Source organism: Heloderma suspectum, chromosome 2 (genome assembly GCF_057233095.1).
Source record: "Heloderma suspectum isolate Gila_16-S chromosome 2, 16-S_ref, whole genome shotgun sequence".
NCBI classification, from domain to species: Eukaryota; Metazoa; Chordata; class Lepidosauria; order Squamata; family Helodermatidae; genus Heloderma; species Heloderma suspectum.
In genome coordinates, this window is record NC_139459.1 from 233,703,340 (window position 1) to 233,727,440 (window position 24,101).

At 45.2% G+C, this 24,101-nt stretch overlaps 1 protein-coding gene across 1 annotated transcript in view; it reads left to right on the forward strand.

The window, feature by feature from the left end:
* Positions 1 to 15,510: 15,510 nt before the first annotated feature.
* The window catches only part of PRKACA (protein kinase cAMP-activated catalytic subunit alpha), a 77,467-nt gene continuing 68,876 nt past the window's right edge, over positions 15,511 to 24,101 (forward strand). The window contains exon 1 of the mRNA XM_084838494.1: positions 15,511 to 15,700. Coding sequence (XP_084694620.1) covers positions 15,655 to 15,700 — 46 coding nt within the window. The 5' untranslated portion in view covers positions 15,511 to 15,654. The remainder of the gene's footprint in view (positions 15,701 to 24,101) is intronic.

Sequence of the window (24,101 nt, forward strand, 5' to 3'; positions counted from 1 at the left end):
TTTTAATTGCACACTTAAAGATAAGCAGAGGTTTCACTATAGAGAGCCATGTCCTGTGCAGCGCTAGATCTTACCTCTCAATAAGAAAGTACCTGGAGCAAAGCACCTCTTTTAAAATAGCTTGAAATATAAATATTAATTATACTTGAGATACTTTTTGTGTCAAGTATTACGTACTTTTAATTTCCCTGACCTGAAGTCTGGGAACATCAAAGTAACGAACATTCATACTCATGAGTTCTCAGTACAATGGGACTATTGAGACTGAACTTGGAAGTCTTAAGAACTTTGTCCCCATATCCATTTTTCACTGCCGAGTGTTTTCTACTGGATTGTGTATACAAGAATCATTATTGTGGTGAAAACTTGGCAGAAAACAAATGTGCATTGTTGTGCTTATATAGGGGAATGAGACTGAATCTTGAAGGATCTCTGTCTCTCAGACATTGCTCTGGACCATAGGGATTCCAGGATTTCCTCACAGGAATGGCCTTCACTTGCCCCAAACCATTCTTTTGAAGCTGGCTGCATTTAATGCTGCTTCTTAAAATATACCCTTGCTCTTTTGTGCCACTTTGCCACTATTGTCACACTTCGTCTTTTCCTGCTTATAGCCATATTATCATTTCTTAGTTGTCCACCAAAATTTCCTCTTCTGTAGCTCATGTATGTGAAGTTGTCATATCTGATATTTATGAGCCAAATGTAGTGAGAAAGGGACTGACTACACAGACTTAGGTATTTCACATTTGCCACAATTATTCAGGACTTCATAACCTCAAAATTGGAGCTACTTTTAGCTCATTTTTAAGCTTCAGCTAACCCAGAAAGCAAGCTGCCCAGTTACTGAACGATACTAGCTATAGAGAGCCCATAATATTTGCACTTGGCAGTGTGTGATGACTTCAGTTTTTCAGGTGCAGTTCAAGGTGTTGAGTACAGTGTACAAAGCTCTGTAAAGCTGGAACCTAATTACTTTAGAGCAGGTGTTTCTATGCTTCATAACAGCAAGGTTTCCTCTATGAAGGACAAAACTGGCTCAACCTCCTCATATGTAATTAAGGCCAAAAGTGATACTTATTGATGGATCTTGATTAGCTAGGGGCTGATGAACCAGCATAACACTTCAAGGTTCCCTTTGAGGCATGGAATCCAAGAAAGAAAGTTGAAGGAGAATGTGAGGACTTGCACATGGATCTCCTCCTCAGTCAGTACAAATGGAAGTCCATGAACATTTTTCTTTGCAGTGATGCCAGTTAACATTCTTTCTGCCCAATGGAGGTAGAGGAAAACCCCTGATAACATGTTTTCTGCTAAAAGACCACACATTAAATCTTTAAGAAGCTGGACCATCCTCCAAAAAAGTTACACTTCCACAGCATTTTATATTGGGACAGTTCCTATTTGAAAGTGAGATGGTTCAGTCCCCATGTAAGGACCATACTTCCTATTGAATAATATATTAATTGGGCTAGATGAGGACTATCCTCTTGTCTTCCTCAATTTTTTAAAATTTTCTTTAGGAAATGGTGCAAAATATTTATTTAGTCTGCCTTCTACTCAACAGGGATCTTTGATTGGCACTGCTTACAGCTTTAATATTCTATGCCAGCACAACTCAATGCTATGCTCAGTATTGGAGTGGGGGTGCCAGAATGAACATGGCCGTGCTAATGGTATTGACAACACAAACTGTGTGGACTTTCCCTATCTCTGTGTTCTTCTGATGGATAAGAACCCCCAGCAAGAAAGACGCTTATCAAACCTTATTTCCTTGTCAGAGAAAAAGAGAAAAGTATCTTTTAAATCCTTTTCAAGGTCACCTTTCCTTTAAGTTGTGTCTAAACGTAACTGTTCTCTTGGCGCAAGAGGATTTGGAAACTATAAATTAAAAAAATCTACCACTCCAGTCATGGTGAGGATGGGGAAGAGGTGGAGGAAAGCATTGAAAGTGCTTATGGAAAAGGATCTTACTTTGCATACTTATTCTCCAGTCTGCTAATGTCCACGCTGCTAATGTCAAACTGAGCACAATATTTTTAATGCCCCTTTGCATTAAAAAATGGGGTGACCATCCTGTGTCAATGACATTGCTATAGCTCATCTTACATATAAGACCGCAAAAGTAAATTTCCCACATCAATTTTTACTAGCCCACGTATAACCTGCCTTAGTTATTTGTGGGCTAAAACAAATCAGCTTTTGCAGAGCTTCCCTATTTGGTTATCCACAGGTGACTCTTACTTGCCACAGGCAACCAGCTGAGTGGCTAAGTACACGGTTACTATAATCATTATGGCGGTGCTGCTTCCCATATGGATATTTTGTTTAAGCTGTGATCTCCTTTCTGATTTGTGCAGGAAGCTTCTGTGATACCACTTCCTGATTCATGGAGCTATTTTGCCTTGGTGCTGCAGTTAGTCCTGATACTTCAAGACCTTTATTGTCAATGCCCCAGGCTACCCTGGCGGGTCTTTCTCTCCTGAGAAAACAGAAAAAGACTGTGGATCCCATACAGGATTTGTATGACAGTGCCCACACTGCTCTTGAGCATCCCGGTTTTGTTGCATTCATTCAGACTAGAACCTTTTGTGGGGCGGGGATGCTAACAGTCTCTTGTTCGTACAGCCCTGATCTTTGCTGAGCTTTCTAGTTCCTTTTGGAATTGTAATAATGCAAGAGGGTACGTGTATAACTCATTCAGCTTTGGCTGCCTTTGCCAGTAAAAAGGAAGCTGGTTGGAATAGCCCTTTCTTACGTTTTCATATGCCTTAAGGAGCATCAGAATGTCTTTCTGGAGGTAAGCAACATTAACTAGAGCTATTCTTCTGCTGTACTGGCCTAGTTTGAGACTGGAAGTTTCCCTGTGGTCTCAAAACTGCTCAAGACTTAAAGACTCCTCACTTCCTAGCACCGGTTGCTTATGTAATGTATGTGCTGCTTCAAAATTCAGATATTTTACATCAATAGAAGGGAACCTTACAGCTGCACAATAGCTGTCTTTGTTGTGTTTTGTTTAATCTCATCTCCACAGGGAAAGAAGACTGATGGCACCAATCCAGTTTTCATAGCCTGCTGTGGGCAGGAAGTACATCCTTCTCCCTTTAATCAGATGCTTATTTACTACATTGATGCACGACCTCAGTACTGCAATTTGCTTTGCCTACTCCTTGGCAGCACCTACTGCAGGAGCCACATTTTCTTTCAGATAAATTCTGTCTTGTATCTGGCATCATTTCACATGGTGAAATTGCCATGTTGGCTCAAAGCAGTGATATAGCCAGCAATTCACCTTGGAGAGACTGTGGTCCAAGTTTATTTGTTACCATTTGGCTCCCATTCCTCACTAGAAACATTTTGGCCTGAAGATTCTACAACACATGCTTGAAATAGATGGATCCAATAGCAAGGTGAAGTAAAGGTCAACATAGCCTACTGCTTCTACAGCTTGTTGAGTTCTCTGGGATATTTTTGATCTTGCATATGTCTTCCTTTGTAAAGTCAAATTGATAAGGATTGAGTAAGCGTTACGTATCTTGCAAAGCTGCAAGGGCACTCTGGGTGGATCTACACACTACATACTGAAATAAGTTCAAAGCCACTGTAACCATGATCCCTTGCAAAGTATCTTGGGAACTGCGTTTTAGTGAGACTACTGGGGATCCCTTATTAGAGATCCCCAGACCTTATAGAATTAGACACCCCCCCCCCTCCCCGGGTTCTTTGGCAGGAATCAACGACCACTAACAGAGCAGTCCTAAGTGCAGAGATCTAGGAGGCAGGTCTACTGAGGTTACCCTGGTGTTTGAAAGCTGCACCTGGAGCAGACGTGAGCCACTGGTTTCTGTGGTGTGCTGGCTCGTGGGCAGGCCTCTGCCTTCAGGACAACAGTGTGGTATCTTGGATCCATTCCTGTTGGCCAGAAGCCTGTGAAGAGAAAAGGGAGGGAAGGCAGCATCCTCAGCACATTGTTGAGGCTGGGCAGTGTGTGGTTGAGGTGATCTTATGGTGGGAATGGGGCTACCTGTGTGTGCTCATGCATCAGCCTCTCTCTCTGCCATAGGTGAAAAGGGTGTACTGTGTACTGTGACTCTTCTAATTGTTCTCTTGTGGGTCTATCTGGGTAGAGACAACATTTATAGGATAGGGCTTCCAGCCTCTGTTTTGCAAGACCCAAATGGGAACGCATGGTTAACAATACGATTCAGGCAAAAAGTGTTAGCAGAGTGGATAACACCCACTTCCACAGTGAAGAGAGTTGGAGGTTTTGTGTGAGAAAAGTCTGGGTTTTGAGTGCAGAGTGCTCCGCTACGTTGTGCAAAGTGACCTTTTCCCATAGGTTCCCATCATCAGAGTTCCCCTTTGTGAGCACTAACTGCACATGACATGAAGTCCGAAAGATCATGGCTCAGTTCACATGTAACAACAATCCATGGTTTGTTGTTGGGTTAAAACTCTGGGTGGTTTGTTATTAATAACCCAGAGTTCCAGATTCGGACATCACATCAAACAACCCAGGAATAGGGTGTTCCTGGATTGCTGATGAAAGCTGATGCAAAGTGGAAGCAATGAGCATGCGGGAGGCAGTGCATTCACTCGCTCTGGTGCAGGCATGCAGCTCAGCCAGTTCATGGGTGAAACAACCCATGACTTGGCATTATGTGCAAGCCAGGTCATAGCCTCATGTCATGCAACCTGTCATCTAAGTTATGGTCAATCTGTTGGGATTTATAAACTGGTGTTGTGCTATGATTGGGTGTTGATTTAGTCTACCTCCTGAGCTTGATCATTCCAGTGTGGGTATGGCAGGAGGTGGATGGAGGGGGTTTGGATGAGGTGCAAATGTTCTCTGCCCATGCCACATCCCCATTTTGGCCATTCCCCTGGCAGATCTTCCCCAGCAGAGTTGATATCCTGGCTGCATGACAGGGTGGCCAGATGTCCTACTTTATAGTGGACAGTCCTCCATTTTGGAGAGCTGGCAGAGAACAGTCCTCTATTTGAAGGTGCTCTCTATTTGATGGGCTGACAAGTCTGGTTTAATGTCAAAGAACTATAAGAAGGGAAAGCAGGGAGGGGCCTTGAAATTGCCTATCAACAGTTAGCTCCTGGTCAACAGACTGAGCAGGCACATGGGTTGTCTGGTTAGTCTTTTCCACTATAGTGAGATGTATTGTATTTCTATTTAAATGGTAGTTATTATTTCTAAATTTGCACCTGTACACTGAAATTTGGAAATGCTATGCAAATTGGTGTCCTCTTTTTTTTGTGATGCAATTCCTCCTTTTTGGCGATATGTAAGTGGCCACCTTAGCACTGAGTCAGCTGGTGGAATGAGATCTGTTGTGGGGAGGTGGCATAGGACAGTTTATACCAGTGGGAGGGTGGGCTCCACCTCATTCTAACCCCCTCCAGCTGATGGATCTTTCTGTTAAGATCAGACTGCAAATAGGTTTGGAACTGATTTAAATTTGTGGCGGTTTACCTTTAAAATTTCCACTATTTCAAAGTCGCCAGCCCTGGCCACTTTCTGGCTGCTTTCCTACATACATTTTCAAAATATTAGCCAGGGGATATAACATAGAAATAGTCTGGAAATAGTACACAGCAGAGAAAAGGATGAAGAAAATACTAATAGATAAAGCTGAAACAAAAATCTAAGACTATTCAAATTTTTAATTGTAATGTTTGATTAATTTTATAAATTTGCACTTGTAGCTTCAGATTTGAAATTAGCATCCCATCTGAAAACATTGTATATTCATAACTGCTTGAAATGCATTAATTTGGTAAAAACATGACTGGTTTTCAATGCTCAGATTTCAGACGTGTTGATTATTGACCTAATTTGAACTCAGTCTTGTGCTCAAAATCAGACTAATAAGGAGCATGCTCATTCAGCCAAGATAGCTAAAATTAAATGTCAAGTTAAATCCCTTTCAGTGCAGTGGAGGAAAGTGCTACTTTTGGGTATCCAGAGTGGTGTTGTGTCCCCAATGAAATAGTTTCACATAGCATAGCTCTGTAAAGAAGTTGTATAAGATGCTGTATAAGAGGTCTGGTCATTGGGGTTCAGTTGAAAGCCAGGGCTCAACCTTGGAACTTAGTTTCAATACCAGGAATATGGCAGTCTTGCTGGAACGTGTGACGTATACTCCCATATCCACATGTCGACTAAGAATCACACTATTGGGGCTGGATAAGTTAGCACAGGTATCATGACCTAGATTTGTAAGAATTATCTGGAATGGCCCCTCGGCTGCAATTCTAAACACACTTGCTTGGCTATGAAAGGGAAACCTCTGGCCCATGGGTCTAATCTGGCCTGCAGAGGTCCCCACCCAGCCTGTGCTGTCTCCTTGGATTCAGGGAGCAGGGCTTGGCCTCCACTCTTCTCAGCTCTGGCCAAGTCTGTTTGCATGGAAAATGGCAAAACGAGTGGGGGCAGGGTGATGTCAGTGGGTGCGGTCATGCTTCACTGACATCATCAGCCTGTGGAGGGCCTGGTTGAAGGAAATTCAGGTCCCCCACCCCTGTACTACAGAGTAATCCCCATAGAAAACACAGGTTTACTTCTGAGAAAACCTGCATAGGATTGCACTGTAAATTTTCTCCTTTATTTCTAGCCCAATTGGTTGTAAATAAGGTATAATGCACAGGCAGTTTCTTCTAAGGGTCCAGAAACCAAAGTAGATCTGCAGAGACTTTTAGCTGCTGAAAAATAGGAGGAAGGGTGGGCCTGAGGCCAAGCAGGGAAGTGACCATATTTTTGTGAGATCCTGCCTCATAATAACATTCCTGTTCTCTATTTCTAGTCCCCAACAATGTGTAACCCCTTGGCTTCTCATTCCTGCTTTCCTCTGACCCTCCAGTTACTGGAAAGAAGGAAATGTCCACCCAGGGGGTGGCTTTTCCTAGGAAAGGTGCAGTGTTGGTGTCTACTGCATAGATCTCATTGATATCTTAGGGTGTCCAAGTGTCCTACTTTACAGAGGAAAGTTCACTGTTTTGGAGAGCTGTCAGCCCTGTATCTGAAGAGGTGTCCAGTCCCAAGTCTGCTTTAACATCAAAGAACCATAAGGAGGGAGAGCAGCAGCGGCCTTGAGTTGCCCATCAACAGTGAGCACCTGGACTGCAGACTGAGCTGGCACACAGAACACCTGTTCACAGTCTTCCCCACTATGGTGAGATGTATTGTGTTTCTGTTTAAATTACAGTTATTCTAAATGTGCACCTAATTTGCAAATGCAAATTGGTATCTGCTTTTGTCCTCTTTTTTGATGATGCAATTCCTATTTCAGTGATGCATAAGTGGCCACCCTAATCCTAGACTTAGTGGTCAAGCAAAGGCAGGCAGAGCAATCCTTAGTGCAGAGATCCATTAGGAGGCAGATCTGCTTGAGTTACCCCAGCTGAAAATCCACTGCATCCAAACCCCCTCTGGCCCTAGACGGGATGGGCAGCAATGCTGTTGGTGCCAGGGGGGGTGGTGGGGAGAAGACGCTCACAGCTGTGGTGTCAATGGAAATTATGCTGCCAGCAAGCAAACAGGAGCCCCCACCCTCAACATGCTCACCAACACAGGCAGCCCATGAGGCCGCACCATCCACAGTGCACACATGATCAGTGTCAACATTCGTATACGCAGAAGCTGCCTAATGAGCAAAGGGACTGAGACCTGATGCCCTTGCGGCACACTCTGGAAATGTAACTTCACACAGTCCTGGAGCACTATTGGTTTGAAACCCCCATGGAGAAGATTTTTTTCCCGTCATAACTATCACCCTAAAAAAATGCCCGCCCTCAAACACCTGACAGCTCAGCATGGCCCCTAGATACACCTGCACACCACACCACTACAAAGCCACACTGCATACTATCGAGCTGTACAAAAGACTGTAAGGTATGAAAGAGTCCCTCTCCCTCTGGGAAACACACAAACAGTCCAGGACAGAAAACGGATCACAAGTGCTTCCCCCTCGTCTCTGGAAACCATCAGACACATTCCCCTAGCCTCACTGTGGATGAGTTGCTCAGACAAACAGCTGACGCAGAGGGGATACCGTGGCTGCCCTGTGAGGATGGGGAGAGGGTCTGCTGATCTGTGGGTGAAGGGTGTGGCCCAGCAGAGCAAGCAAGGGGAAGAGGCAGGCGAGGTGTGCATGCTGGCAGAGGGGGAAACATCAAGCCAACCACAGCGAGGGGCACCAATACTATGCGTGCCCCATTACCAAGGGAACTGGAGGTAAAGTGGTCATGAGGCCAGGCAGAGAAGGTGTTTAATACTGTGCTGCAGTGTGCCATGCCCCACAAGTTGGGCCTGGGGTGGAGAATCTCACCTGAGCAGACGGCCCTGGCCATGGAAGACTCCTGTGATTCCATTGGCTGGCAGGGAAGAGGCTCGGCAGGGAGAGGATGCCTGTGTTGTACAGGCCCATGATCAGGTAGCTGGATAATTATTTCGCCCATAAGATGTGTCACTCAGCAGCAGCTGCCACCCAATCCCAATGCAGAGCTGCTGGCCAGGTGGACCAAGCCTTGTGCTGTGCTCTCATGCCGTGACCCACCCTCCCACTCATCGTACCATTGCCACAGTGCAGCCCCCTTGCTCCTACTCCATACCTGACATTCCCACCCTGCCATGCACTGTGTGAAAAACACTCTGTGCTCCCTCCCTTCTGCTTGCAGCCCTCACCCCTTTTGTGGGGCTTCCTCCTCTTCAGTGTGGGATTGGTGGGCTCATGGGAGTTAGGATCCAATCCCAGCCAGGTCGCAGTCTCCTGCTGCTGCTGTGGGGCAGATGCGGCAGGAGGAGGAGAGAGCAGAGGGAGTGTGAGTGACTGACGGCTGTCTCTCGCCTAGGAGGGAGCAGAGGAAGGGAGTGCAAGTGACTGACGGCTGTCTCTCGCCTAGGAGGAAGCAGAGGAAGGGAGTGCGAGCCGTTAACAATTGTTATTGTCAAGCCTAAGGCCTGGGTGGGAGTGAGGGAAGGAGTTCTGTGCAGTTGTTGCTCACGGACTTTGTGTAAAACAGGGATGGGTGCCGAACCTGATGGGTGCCATGAGAGGCACATGCAATAGGGGGTCTGGGGACAGGGGCTGGAAGGCCACTGAGTATGGCTATTGGAGTGTGGTTTAGAACTCCCTGCCCCTGGAGGCCAGGCAGGCACCAACATCGTGTTGTTTCCAGCACCTCTGAAAACAGCCCTGTTGCAGGAGGCATTCCTTAATCCACCAGCCACAGTTTCTATTGGCATTCTGTTTTTTTAAAAAAAGCATAATTTTAATATGGTTTTAATCTTTTTATTCTTTTAATGTTTTATCTTTTGTATTCACTGCTCCACAATCTGTTTTGGATATGGAGCGGTATACAAATATTGTAAATAAATTGTGTTAGGCCTACCTACCCATCTTTCCCATGTTGTGTTGATGACTGATCCCTGCCTCAGTAAAACTAGACACAAAACCATGAGCGGGCTCTGTATGTATCGAGTATTTAGGAGGGTCTTCACTGCTGAAGCTCTGGAACTCCTTTCCTAGGGAGACCCACCTAACCTCCTTTCTAATCTCTCTCCACTGTCAAGCAAATACTTCTTTTAAAATTTAGACAGGCATTTGGTTTACAAGGGGGTGACTTGAATTTTTAAAAAATTTACAGTTCATCTTAACGTTTTTAATGTAGCCATTGTTTGATGTTTTATCGTTGACTTTATCCGCCCTTCTTTTTAAAAAAATCATCTTATTACAGGCTTTAAAAAAAACAAAACTGTTTTGTTGCATTTTTATTAATGGGATTGATAGTCTCCTTGGGTGCTATATGTAGAAAGGTGAGATAGGGGTGTAGTGCTCTGGAGTCACACTGGTGCTGCGCTCCTGCACTTTTATTGGAGCCAGCTCCCAGCCGGGTTGCAGTCTCCTGCTGCTGCTGTGGGGCAGATGCGGCGGGAAGAGGAGGGAGCAAAGGAAGGGAGTGTGAGCCTAGGAGTAAGCAGAGGAAGGGAGTGCGAGTGATTGACAGCTGTCTCTTGCCTAGGAGGGAGCAGAGGAAGGGAGTGTGGGCAACTGACAGCTGTCTCTTGCCTAGGAGGGAGCAGAGGAAGGGAGTGTGAGTGACTGACAGCTGTCTCTTGCCTAGGAGGGAGCAGAGGAAGGGAGTGTGAGCAACTGACGGCTGTCTCTCGCCTAGGAGGGAGCAGAGGAAGGGAGTGCGAGTGACTGACGGCTGCCTTTTGCCTACCACGCAGAGCTGGCCAGACAAAGGAGGCAAGAGAGGGAGCCCAAGGGAGCTCTGCAGACTCCTCTCAGCACCCCCTATTCTCGTCCTCGGCTCTCAGCTTCTCCACCTTCCACCCCCTGAGCAGCCGCCATGCCTCGCAACTTGACCATCCCCAGGCAGCCCCTCAGCTTCCTGCCCCTTTTCCCACCCTGCTCGCCATTCCCACCCGGTGCCTGCACACCTGGTGGGCTGCGTGAGGTTTGCCGCTGTTCTCTTCTCCACCGCTGCCCTCTGCCCTCATTGTCCTGTAGCACTGGCCACTGTTCAGGGATGCTGCTGCTGGCCAAGACAGCAGCAGGAGCAGGCGGGGCTGCTGCCACCATTGTCTGTTGCTCGTGCTTATGCGTGGGGTTTGCTGTGTGTGGGAGTGGGATTCTAGTGGGCTTGATGTGCAGACAGGGGACCATGTTTTAGCACCATGCAGTGAAAAGTTTTCACCTGCTGTTCGTTTGCACATCAAGCTTGTCCTTCAAGGCACAGGAGAGGGCCTGGCATTGGATCCAACCCCTCTGGCTGACAGTAGGATCCTAGGTTTGTTTATGCGGAAGTAAGTCCCAATGTGTTCAGTGGAGTTTATGTTGGAGGGACTAGGGCCATGAGTCACTTAACCTGAACTTGAAGGGTGGGAGGGAATGAGAGCCCTCTTCCGCCTTTTCCTTGTCTCCTCCCTCTACTTTCCTATCTTCTTCCTTCTGCAAGTGATGCTGATCACAGCCAGCTTATCATGAGATGTAAGTTTGTTCTATCTCCAGTAAAAGTGTGTTCCTAACCCACCACTTGAGTGTGTTTTGTCTACATCCGTGGCTACTGATGGGGAGCTGATTTGGACTTCAGTTTACTCACCTAGTGAGTGTAGTTGCGGTTGTAGCCTTATAGGGCAATCCTGCTTGTCTATTCTGAGGTAAGTACCATTATGTTCAACGGGATTTACTCCCAAATAAGTATGTATAGGATTGTAGCCTTAAAGGAGCTATGGGTCACCACAGACTAAGTTCCATTAATTTTAATGGGGCATTACTTCACGCCTGGTTGCAATGGCTCTTCATAATAATAATTAAAAGTAAATATACTATGATTATCATGTTTCTTGAATTTAAAATGACTAACTTTTTTAGTCTACATTGGAAGCATTCAAGATGAGGCTGGACAGCCATCTGTCAGGGATGCTTTGACTTGGGATTCCTGCATTGAGCAGGGGGTTGGACTTGATGGTCTTCTAGGCCCCCTCCAACCCTACTATTCTATGATTAACCAAATAATATTTTCTAGCAAGTTGCTGGACATGACTTTGTGTGTGGGTTTTCTTTGCAAATGGACCGTTTAATAATTCTGATTTAGGGTGGCCAGATACTCCAAACAAACTGACTGAAAGCTCATGTGTATTGTATAATCTTACAAGGTTGTATAATTTTAGAAGGGGGCATGGCTGTGAGGGGGTGTGGCTGTGACTATCATGAAGGGACCCTGCACTTCTGAATTTGCCACTACACTACTGGATAGAAGTAGAACAAACAAACTGAATAGCATACTAGAATGGGAGTATTTTCATACTTTGGGTTGGATCCAATGGTGTCATTCTGCTGATGGAACTACCAAACCAGGAGGGGGAGGTTCCCCCTTCCCCTGTAGCCCTTCATACACCCTCAAAATCTGCTCTGGTTGGCTGGGAAATTTTCTGGAGCAGAGGGCTCCAGGGAGGATGAGAGAGGGAGAAAGTCCCATTGCACTGGCAGACTTCACTAGAGTTACCTTGGATTTAACTCAGAAACCTGTACGAGGGTCAAGAAGCAACAGTAAGAACCAGACATGGAACAATCGATTGGTTCAAAATTGGGAAAGGAGTACAACAAGGTTGCATATTGTCACCCTGCTTATTTAACTTATATGCACAGTACATCATGAGAAACGCCGGGTTGGATGAATCACAGGTCGGAATTAAGATTGCCGGGAGAATTATCAACAACCTCCGATACGCAGACGATACCACCCTAATGGCAGAAAGCGAAGAGGATCTCAAGAGCCTCTTGTTGAAGGTGAAAGAGGAGAGTGCAAAAGCTGGTTTGAAACTCAACATTAAAAAAACTAAGATCATGGCATCTGGCCCCATCACTTCTCGGCATATAGAAGGGGAAGAAATGGAAGCAGTGACAGATTTTATTTTCTTGGGCTCCAAGATCACCGCAGACGGTGACTGTAGCCATGAAATTAAAAGACGCTTGCTCCTTGGGAGGAAAGCTATGGCAAACCTAGACAGCATAGTAAGAAGCAGAGACATCACCTTTCCAGCCAAGGTCCGTCTAATCAAAGCTATGGTTTTCCCAGTAGTAATGTATGGCTGTGAGAGCTGGACTATAAGGAAGGCTGAGCGCTGAAGCATTGATGCTTTCGAACTGTGGTGCTGGAGAAGACTCTTACGAGTCCCCTGGACTGCAAGGAGGTCAAATCAGTCCATCCTAAAGGAAGTCAACCCTGAGTGCTCATTGGAAGGACAGATACTGAAGCTGAAGCTCAAATATTTTGGCCACCTAATGCGAAGAGAAAACTCTCTGGGAAAGACCCTGATGCTGGGAAAGACTGAAGGCAAAAGGAGAAGGGGACAGCAGAGGATGAGACGGCTAGATAGCGTCACCGATGCAATGAATACAAACTTGAGCATGCTCCGGGAGAGAGTGCAGGACAGGAAAGCCTGGCGTGCTATGGTCCATGGGGTCACGAAGAGTCGGACAAGACTGAACGACTGAACAGCAACAACAACCCTTGCCACAAAGGATGGCCCCAACTGAATAGCATGATGTAATATCTATGGACTGAAAGTGAAATTGTATACCCAATATAAGCTATATTGTCTAGCTGTTATGTTTATACCAAGAATAAAAGTTAAAAAATAAACATACCAAATAACATTTTATAGGAATGGCAGTGAAACACATTAATTTAATTACCACCATGTGTGTGGTGGTTTACAGAGTATAAGAGGACCCCTACCCCACGAAGCTAACAATCTAAAATTCAGCACAGGGAAAACAGAGGAATATTGTAAGTCCCTTGTGATGGCAGTGCACCCTGAAAGGCGGGTTAACAATCTTTAACATAATAAACAGGGAAGTGAAATGCAATTGTTTCAGTTACAAATGCTTAGGCTGAGTTACAGCACGGCATGGGAATGAGGAGGTTGTGCCAATGGGAAAAGTGGGTTTTGAGGAGGATTTGGAAGGAAGGAAGGGAGGTGGCATTATGCATGTGTCCCCTAAGAGGCACATACTGATACACTGTGATAAGCTTTAGGTTGCAATCTTTATCACATTTAATACATTGTAATTCTCTTCTAAGTAAACATGCCTAATATCACACTGCAAGTCCCTCACATGAGTGTGAGCAATTTTGTCATAATTCTTTCCAACACTTGGTGGATAGAGGTAGGCAAACAGGAAGGCCTAATTCTGTCCCAAACATTTGAGAAATGAATGCGGGGGGGGGGGGGATCAAGGGAAAAAACCAAGGAAGCAAAACAAGATCAAGAATGGATAAAGATGTTTGAGAAGAAATTAAGCAAAGTCTCATGGCTGGACAGAGACTCAAGGGGGAAAAATTATTAGCCATGGTGCTCAATGTATCTTTGGCTATTAGCTTTGGCTAGTGGGTGGTATAGAAATGTAAAAAATATATAGTTTACTGTTAAGAGATCTTCAAATAGACCAGAACATTATTGTGTTGTGTATTATTTAGCCTGATCTTCCAGCATCTGACTTTAACAACTGTCCATATCCCTCCGTTGTGGACTGAGGGATATCCATCGTCAATATCCTCAGAGGATAGATGCGTCCCTTATATGTCCCGTGTTGTGCCTTGTGGCTTCATGGTACTGGTTGTAACTTCCAGAGAAGTAGCTCTGTTAGTGCAAAAACAACGAAGAGTTGTGTGGCACCTTACAGAGTAACACATTTATTATAACCAATAATAAATGTGTAACAAATAATAAATGTATTAGTATTTAAGGTGCCACATGCCACAACACAAGACTTGGTTTTGTCTGGTTTTAGTAGCAGAGGTGGTGCTGGTGATGTTCTAGACTTGTCTCTTAAAGTGTTAACAATGGCCAAACATAAAATGTTGTGAAAATGTGGAGTCTAGACTCTCCAGAATGTTTATGTTTGTTACATAATGTGCTCAGCAAAAACCTTCACAAAAACCACAGGCAGTATGTCACAAAATGCAACAATCCACAATACATTAGGCTTCAGTGTGATTACATAAGATCAGCACATTACATAAGCGCTGGGCTCTTCCCTCCCGCCCCCTCTAACTTTAGCAAGATTTTGCAAATCCTACAGATGTTTAGGAGAAATAGAAACCACCTCTGCACGGCCTTTGTTTCACACTGTCTACATAGCTAAAAAGGTGCAGAAATCTGGAGTATACCATTTTCCTTTTACAACGCGTTTATGGGCGGGGTAAGAACAGCAGAGAACTCTGTGGGTTAATTAATAACGAACACTGATGGACGTAAACGAGGAAATGGCCCCATGCAGTCAAAGGGTGGGAAAGTCCGCATCAACCGAATTGCGTTAACAAAGAAAGGGGCGGTCAAAGCGTGTTACGCGTTAACTCATCTGCACACGCTCCACAGAAAGCCGATTCTGCATTGGTTGTAAGGCCACCGCCAAGAAGCGGTTTTTAATCCACGCTGATCAATCGAGGGCAGCTTTGCGCAACAGCGAACCCCCGTGTCCGCAGCACAACGGAATCCATGGATTTGCTGCTCCTCCAAATCCCCACTAAAAGCACCCCAACCTTACGATCCGATCGCCAGTTTTTTGGTTTGCAAGCTCCGCCCCTGCCCGCCCCTGCCGGAGACGCATTTCGTCCCACCCCGAGCTCCAGCCTTTATAATGGACATTCTGTGGAATACGGACTATCTCGGCCTTCTAAATATAGAACCCCGAGCCCTCATCCCTAGGCCCGGCCAACAAGCGGGTCCACCCCAAAGGGGGCAGGACTCTAAATCTCCTGTTCACCAATCGCGCAAGCCGGTAGGGACGTACGGCTTCAGCCCGACACTTTTGCGCAAGGAGGAGGCGGGCGCCTACGAGGAACTCGTCACGACCTGGGGGCCAATAATGGCTCAGGGCTGTGGGGTGGGGCCAATGAGGGAGCGAGAGCGGCCTTGGCAGCCAATCGCATGCGAGGTCGGGGCGGTGCCACTGCAACTACTGCCGCCAGGGGAGAGGGGGCGGAGGCGACACCGGGTCTGGCAGGGGAGGGGGGGGATTGGGCCTGGCTGGGCCCAGCCGGAGCCTCCTGCCGCCTGGACCGACTGAGCGGGGAGAGCGCCCCCTCCCCGCGGGCCCAGCCCAAGCCCAAGCCCGGCCCCGCCTGGCCATGGGCAACGCGGCCACGGCCAAGAAGGGCGGCGAGATTGAGAGTGGTGAGTGCCGGCCAGGGAGAGGCGAAAGCCGGCTCTGGAAAGCGGTGGGAGAGCCGGGCTCCGGGGCGCCTGCGATTCCCGGGGAGCAGAGGCTGCGCGGCGGTCAGGGTCCTGGGCGAGCCGGTTCCCGACAGCGGAGCAGCGGCGTGGAGCGCTGCGGGAGCCTTGCCAGCGTAAGGTCTGGCTGGCGAGCCTCAGGCAGGTCGCCGGGCCGCGTGTGGCCTTAGCCTTGCCGCCGTGTCTCTGCGCCGGGTGCCTGTGGCGATCCCAGCCAGACGCTTTGCATAAGCCTGCCATCCCATAAACTTGCACTTTCCACAGGAACGTCCTTTACCTTCGCACCCTGTTCGTGGGCAACTGAGAGGCGACTGGCAGGCTGTTTAGTTAGAGCACTGGTGGATCTCTGGGGCAGATCTGGCAGGCCTCTTGTGTTTTTATGCCCCCCCCCCCCGGAACCTGCCGGCGCAGCTTTTCCACATGGAGTCGCTCTCCTAAGCGTCTCAACACAACCCATTCTCCTATCAGTATTTCCTTCCCTTATCTGCAGCATTTCCTGTAATGCTTTGTCTGATGGGTCCACGTGTGTGTTCGAGGGGAGTGGTGACATGGGACGACCTATGTGTGACTCTTATGTATGCTTCTGAATTACTACTTTTTTAGCTTTCTGTTTCTTTCTAATGCAGCCGGTTTTTCTCTGCTAGGCACGCCGCTGCATTTAAAGTCTGCTCGCAGTGTTTATTTTGCCTATATTTGGTATGTTAGCTGTCCTGCCATAATATATCAAACAGATGTAAATATAAAAAGTAGCATAGCCTCTCTTATCTGAGACTGTTTAGTTAACTATGTCTGGTACAGAATATATGCACTGATGCTAATGCTTTCTGCTATTGCTTTTAGGCAGACAAGACAGGTTCCTATTCATAGACAGCTGGCCCTGTTAAAACACAAATGAAGGCTACTTTATTCAGGAGAGAAAGATGGATGTATCCCCTGCACCCCACCCCCAAAGGAAGCTGCAGACTGGAACTGCGAATTGAGTTGGTCAGGCAGGAAAGTGGCCTCAGATGGAAATACTAGCAAGAAAGCAGAATGTCTGTATGTAGCTTACCTAGATGGAAGGCAGAGACGCCTGCTTGGATTGCCTTGCTGGAAGTGGAAGGCAGGATCCGGTAGCCATCAGCAGCCTTGCAGGATGAACAGATAACTGATGCTGGAATGGGACTTCTGGAGAACCATTTAAAACTTACTTTCTCCCCCCCCCCCCTTTACCTGTCTTCCTGGGAACTTGTGGCATGCAAGTCTGTTCGGTTAGCCTGGGTTTTACCTGTCACAGTGCATCCAAGGAGTGGGCATGCAAACCATGACTTTTTATCTGCAGTAGGGGTGCTTGCAGGTGAGGCTTTATTGTGCAATTGCCTGCCTCATTCATGTAATTTTTATTGGGGGGGGGGGTTTCCAGATGACAGTGATCCATTTGTAATCAGCCTGTGTTGTCCCACTGCTGTACTAGGAAAAAAAATTAAGGCGAAAAAGACACAATTGCTGCACAATGCCTTTTAATTGGTGGCAGTGGGAGCCATCAGTCTGGAAGCACTGTAGATTATTCTATAGAACTGATCCACTTGATAACTCCTCTGCATCTTTGAAGCTGGACTTGGGCTAGGGTACTCATTAAAAAAAAAGAGAGAAAGACACAGCGTGATAGGGAGAAGTAATTTGTACAAGATGGAACAGGAAGTTTGCAGTAAAGCAGAAAGTTCAGTCCAGGTCTCCTAGGTGCCAGTACTATGCTTTAAGTATAGAATTGCCCATTACTCCTTAAGGCTCCTCCAAAGGGACAAGAAGATCAGAAAAAAACATGTTGTTAGTGAATGTATATGGAAAGTGCAAAGCAAGGGCTTTGCACGTTAGACATCTTAGCATGCTGGACCTCATCTGGAATAAGGGAAGTAACATGAGAGCCATGACTGTGTGCTTTTGGTGTACGTTGACTTAGTCCTTGCTTCAGCATGTCATCCCCAAATCCTTCCTAGAATTGTGCACAGGATCTAGGAGCCCTGACTTCTTGTCTCTGATTAAACATTTTCTAGCTTATTTTACTCTGAAAACAATATCCTGTTGGTTCTACTCAGGCTGAAGCAATCCCTTTTCCAAATAGATTCCTGTAGAGCAGGGATGTTCAACCTCAGGCCTGCAAGCCGCGTCTGGCCCTCCTGTGTTCTCCAGATGGCCATATCCCTTCCCTTGGTCCTACCCCTTTCCTTCAGCCACTGATCTTTTGGTGGTTGCCAGCTTTTGTGTAATTTCCCCCTATTTTAAAAGTTTGAAGTGCCTCTCGTAAGGCTTCGTTACTGATGGTAAGAACTTTAAGCTAAATATGCTGGTATTTTGGCCCCTCCTCCTTTTCCCTGTTCTCTCCCCCCCCCCCCAGCTTCTCTAAAACTGAACTTGTTCCTGGGGCTAAAAGAGGTTTGGCACCCCTGCTATATGGCAGGATTATTCTGTGGCTTGTGGTTATGCTACCTTTAGAAAGGGAAGTAGACAGGGCATAGACCAATTGCCACCCCTGCATCGCTTAAGGGACTTACGTTACTTATTACACTGGTTTTGGAATACCCACCAATAATGCATTTATTCTTCTACTCAATACTTCATTAACTTTCTCAGTTGTGAACAACATCCAGGAATTTTGAGAATTCATATTAATACTTAGATGAGCCCATATTTTTGGATTTTCTGAACATCAGATGCCTGACCCTTGTTCCCTTCAGTAACTTCAAAGCAAGACAGCTATTACCAAAATGAGGTAATTCAAATTCTGTATTTAAAATAAAATGCACAAATCATAATTTGTATAGTCATGCTTGTCTTTCATAAACATGGTTGTGTTTATGCTTCATTATGAACCTGGCTCATTTTTGTGCACAAATTGGTACTTTTTGGTGAGGAGAAGCATAGCTCAGTGAGGGACAACAGTGAGATGTGATTTGAAACTGCAAGGATTTGATAGATAGTTGTACAGGGCTTAGATGCCCCATCCCAGCCTTTCCCAAAATGGTGCCCTCCAGATGTGTTGGACTACAATTCCCAACTTCTCTAGCCAACAAGGCCAATGGTATTTGAAGGGAATGTATTTTCTACAGTTAATGAGAGCAGACAGTATAGGTTAAATAGGAACTTGAGAGCATTAGATTCAGTCTGAAGGGCTTCGGTTCTGGGCCTGCTGGGGAACACTTGCATCTGCGCCTCTATGTGCAGCTCTCCTACTATGTGTACAGCAGTAGGAGGTGGGCTCCCTTGCAGATACTCAGTTCAATCTGCCCCCTTTTGTTGCTGTCAGCAAATCTGAGCAGCATGAGTAGAGGAAGCAGTGTCAGGCCTGTGCTTCTATTGCTGTTGCAAAGAACTTCTTTGCAGTTATGCCATCTGATCCACAAAGGATCATCTGTGCTGATAATTTTTCTCCCAATTACCCCCCCCCCCCGGATTTGGCAGGATTAAAAGGAAAACAAAGCATAGCTTCAATTAAACTGAGCACAGCTTTAATTAAACAGGTAATGTATATGATTTTTTAAGCACTTAAAGGAAGCACTGTTTCAATAATGCTGTTATTAAATATGGCATCCCAGTGCCAGTGGTTAAGCTGTTAGATTGTTCTATGTAAAATGGCAGTCATAGACTCTTCTGGAAAAGAGATTGGTCAGGCAAATTTTGCACCTGTTATGATGAACTCAGAAGGTAACTACCTTGGTATTTTCTTATACTTTTTTTGGTGAACTTGGCTAACTTAATCTTAAAAGATTATTGTGAACCTCCTTCACTGGAGGTTTTCAAGTAGAAACTCGATAGGTACCTGTTGACATAATTCATATGACCTAGTGCAGGGGTAGGTAACCTGGTACATTCCAGAAGTGTTGGACTACAACTCCCATCAGCCTCAGCCAGCAAGACAAATAGTCAAGGATTATGGATGTTGTCAAAACATCTGGAGGCCACCAGGTTGCTTACCCCTGTTCTAGTGGGTCCTGCCACATTGCACAGAGGTCCATTATAGCTCTATAACTGTTTGCTTAAAATGAATAATACAGTACAAACAAATACTACAAATGTTAAATTGATTGTATAATCCAGATTTCACCAATCTGGTGCTCTCCAGATGTGTTGGACTTCAACTCCCATCAGTCCCAGCCAGCATGGCCAGTGGTCAGGAGTGCTGGGAGTTGTAATCTAGAGTAGGTTTGGGAAGACTGGTCTAGCCATTCAGTGTGGAAAAATGCAAACAGGAAATAGCCTTCTAGTGGATGTGATTTTATTGGAGTGGGGGTCTGTTCTTGGTCTAATACTTATTAATTTTTCATTATTTTAAAAAACATATACCCTGCTTTTAAATATAATAATTCAAATCAGTTTACCTCAAAACATTAAAACAATAAAATATCAAAATACACATATTTGTGATAAAATGAAAGGGTAGTAAAAGCCAACTATACTATATTACATTACAGCAGGAGCTCATATTTAGAGAACAGGAGCAACAAATCAACTCATCCCAAAGGCCGTCTTGAAGAGTCCAGTTTTAATCTGGCATCTGAAGGCTCATAGTGTTGGGGACTGGCAGACCTCCCTGAGGAGGATGTTTCACCCACAACTGAAAAGGCCTTAGTCCTAGTAGACACTTGCCTAACTTTAATTTGCGGGTTGGGGGAGTTGCCCAGAGAAGGGCTTTAGATGTAGACTGGAGCACACAAGATACTACAGTACCAGGTGGTCCTTAAGGTACTCTGTTCCCAAATTATTACTTGCTATTATCCCATTTTTGTCAGAGAAAATAGCTGATCAAGTTGCAACTGATACACACTAGTGGTATGGTAAGTAAATATAAGTGGGTTGTACAAAGAGCCATGAGTTGCGTAGTAAACCAAACTCTTTTAAATGCATTTTAATCCACCCAAATGCAAGGGCATACATTTTGGATAAATTAATATAGGTAATAATAATACAAAATACTGTTGCTGAGCTCTGGATGTGTTACTTAAGAGTAGGGTAATGTATGGTATACAAACTTTTTTTCCAAATCTTGCTCTACGATTACTCATGTTCTGTATCCAAAAGTAGTTGAATTCTGCAGCTTTTATAAGTTATGCAAATGTAACTTTTGCTTCCTTTATATACTTATTTCTGTTTTCATGAGTCAAGTGGAAGAGCAAAAACCTATGTGTGGTACTGAATCCTCGCCCCATGCTCAGCGTACTTCATCCCTCAGGCTTCTGAGATTCCTTCCAGGCATTGCCACCACACCCTCAAAGCTGTCTTTGCAGCCTGGTGGGCTCGAAATCTGGTTTTAAGCTGATATTTCTCATGATACTGTATTCAACTATCAGTTTCTGTGGGTTTCAGCCAGCTCTGTCTAAGAGCAGCATAGTGAACCAGGCGTAAGAACATAAGAAGAGCCCTGCTGGATCAGACCAGTGGTCCAGCTGGTCCAGCATTCTGTTTGCACAGTGGCCAGCTAGCTGCCTGCAGGAATCCCACAAGCAGGATATGAGTGCAACAGCACCCGCCCACCTGTGTTGCCCAGCAACTGGTGTACATAGGCATGCCGCCTCTGATACTGAAGGTAGCATAGAGCCATCAGGATTAGCAGCCATTGATAGCCTTATCTTCCAGGAATTTGTCCAGTCCCCTTTTAAAGCCATCCAAATTGAGTTTACAAGCAGTAGTGCTGTATGTGAATACTTAGAAGGTAGGATTCTTTTTCCCTCCCTCTATTTTTCTTTTACACCCCCACTTCCCCCAAGTCTGAATAAGTTCCTTTGAGCTGGGTCTTGTTTTCTGTTGCACTCTGTCCAGTGCCATGTACACTGACAGAACTATATTGAAAAAATGGGTTCCTTCAAGTTTGAGAATATATAAACCCAGTTTTAAAAGCCATAATGTATAGTTATTTCCATTTAACTACACAGAAGGGCAAAACTGCTGGCTGACAGCTTAGTGATTAAAATCTTGCCGGTGTTGGCAGTGGAGTTGGTTCATCTCACTTTGCAGATCTGTGAATCTTGATTTTTGTGGAAGTGGTATGACTTGCCCATAATCTCACAACTGAGTATAAAGCGGCAGAGTCCCAACTTCTGTCCTAATGGCACCCCTGTCAGTGAGTGTACAGACATCTACTGTGACTGAATACGCTTTTTGCTTCTAGGAAGATTACTGTTTGGGTGAAGAATGAGAACCTACTGAGTCCCTTGAAAATGACTACAGTTTTAGAATATGCCATGTTTTTGTGAAGTTTCCTATAAAACTGAGGGCAAAAAGGCAGTATATAAAGCCCCTCCCCCCAAGGCAGTTAACAACACTAAAATGACAATAAAACACTCTATAAAACCAGGGAACAATTAAAGTAAGTCAACAAAGCAAATCCACAGTAGGGAGTAATTCTAGCAAGCAGCAAAAGGCCTCCCTGGAGTTGGCGAAGATATTGGAAGTAGGGTGTGATTCTAAATAAGAAGTTATCTCAGAAGATGTAGACAAGAAAATGAAAGAAACCGGACAGGAGTCACAGCCCATGCAGTTTCCTGCCATGCATTCACAGTGTAAGTGAACATAGCAGTTTCAAACATGGTGTTGTACACCATGAGTACTTCATATATGTCTTTTAGTCCATAATATATGATATCCTTAGGTGATAAGAGTTTCAGGGTGCTGTTTTACACCACCCTTTTGTTGTACATTAACAGAATAACCGCAGCCCCTGCGGTCAGTATTCAAATTGTTAACATGGATTGGATCCCTGCTGTAGGTAAGCATTGATCAATGTAAAAACACACTCTTGTACTTGCTAGTTAGAGGCGGCTAAAGTGTGTTAAGAGAAACCTGCATAATTAATAAACTTGAGTATGAATGCTTATCAACCCTCAGTGTAGTCCTTTCTAGAATCCAGGGCTGCTGTCAGACCAGATTGTTTTCTCGTTTTAGTGTGTGTATCCTTGCTACTACTAAAACGTAGCATTTATATATGGGCTTTCTCCATGACTGGGCGTTTGTTGATCCCCAAGATGGTCTCTTTGCTCTCTTCCCCTGGTATGGATCCATTCTGCTGCCTCGTGGTCAGGGTGCAACGAGGGTTCCCACCAAACCTCCACAATCTGTAAAGCATCAGTCTAGGAATAACAACTAGCTGTCATCTGAACTGTTATTGATTGTTAGTTGCTTCAAGTGTTCTAGATCATCTTTTGAATGCTGTTTAAAATTTTCTGGAAAAGAAATATGGACATTCCTGGAGTTGCCTTCTATGCCTCCCCCACCCCCTTCGCTGGTTTTGTAACTGTGAATACAACAAAAGAAACCTAACTTTTAACAAAATGAAGGTTATGGGGTAGCATTTCTGGCTTCTCTGCTTTCTCAGATGTTGCAAAGTTCATGTCCAGTGAGTATAATGCCTTGTCTTCATGCCTCTGTGAACCTTTCTCTGGCAAACAGATCCTTGGCAGCTTATGCATAACCATTTGATTCACAATATCAACTAAAACAAAGAGGATTCCAAAATCCTTACAGTAATATGAGGCAACTCACAAGGTCACAAAAATCTGCAAGCTTTTGAGATCTCCATATCTCTTAATCAGGCAAGATGTTAGGTCAGCATAAGACCTGAGGGCCATACCAAGTCCTACAGGGGTTTCCCAAAGTGGCTGACATCACCCCTACTATATTTTAGTCAATTGTTGGCCCAACTTCAAATTTTGTCAGCTTCCTAGCACTATAGGACAAAAAGCAGCCAATTGCTGCCGCTATATTCCCCATTTTATTTATTTATTTCATTTCTATACCGCCCAATAGCCGAAGCTCTCTATTCCCTATAGCAGTCATGAGTGAGCTTAAGCTGTTCTGAAAGCTGGCTTGGGGTGTGGAGGGGAGCGACAAATGCTTGTGTCTTACAGAAGCCACAAACAGCAAGGCAAATGTGGGATACTACTTAGTAATATTCTCCAAATGTGTTAGAACAGATCAAGTTACCCAAGCTGCAGTAACAATTTCTATTCCCTTCCATCCCGCTTTTAGTGTGGTGGTCAGGTAGAATTGATAGCTTGGGGATGAATGGATATTTCTCAGTGAATAATTATGGGGTGTGAATCCTGAGCAACTGCTTTGTGCTGAATTTAGCCCTCCCACCCATGAGTCGGACATTTCTGATCTAGAGTGTTCATTTCCTGTGCATCCTACCCTGCTTAGTTTTCAGGATAGGTTGACCAGGAGAAGATTTTAGACTTATGTCTGTAGGGGGCACTACTAAATCACAAACATTTGTTTTGCAGAGTAGTGTGTGGAAAAAAGAGGGCGTATCAGTCAACCCCATTATGTTTAAATGATGGCAGAAGCTGTCTAAATGAGTAACAGTTTTGGACAA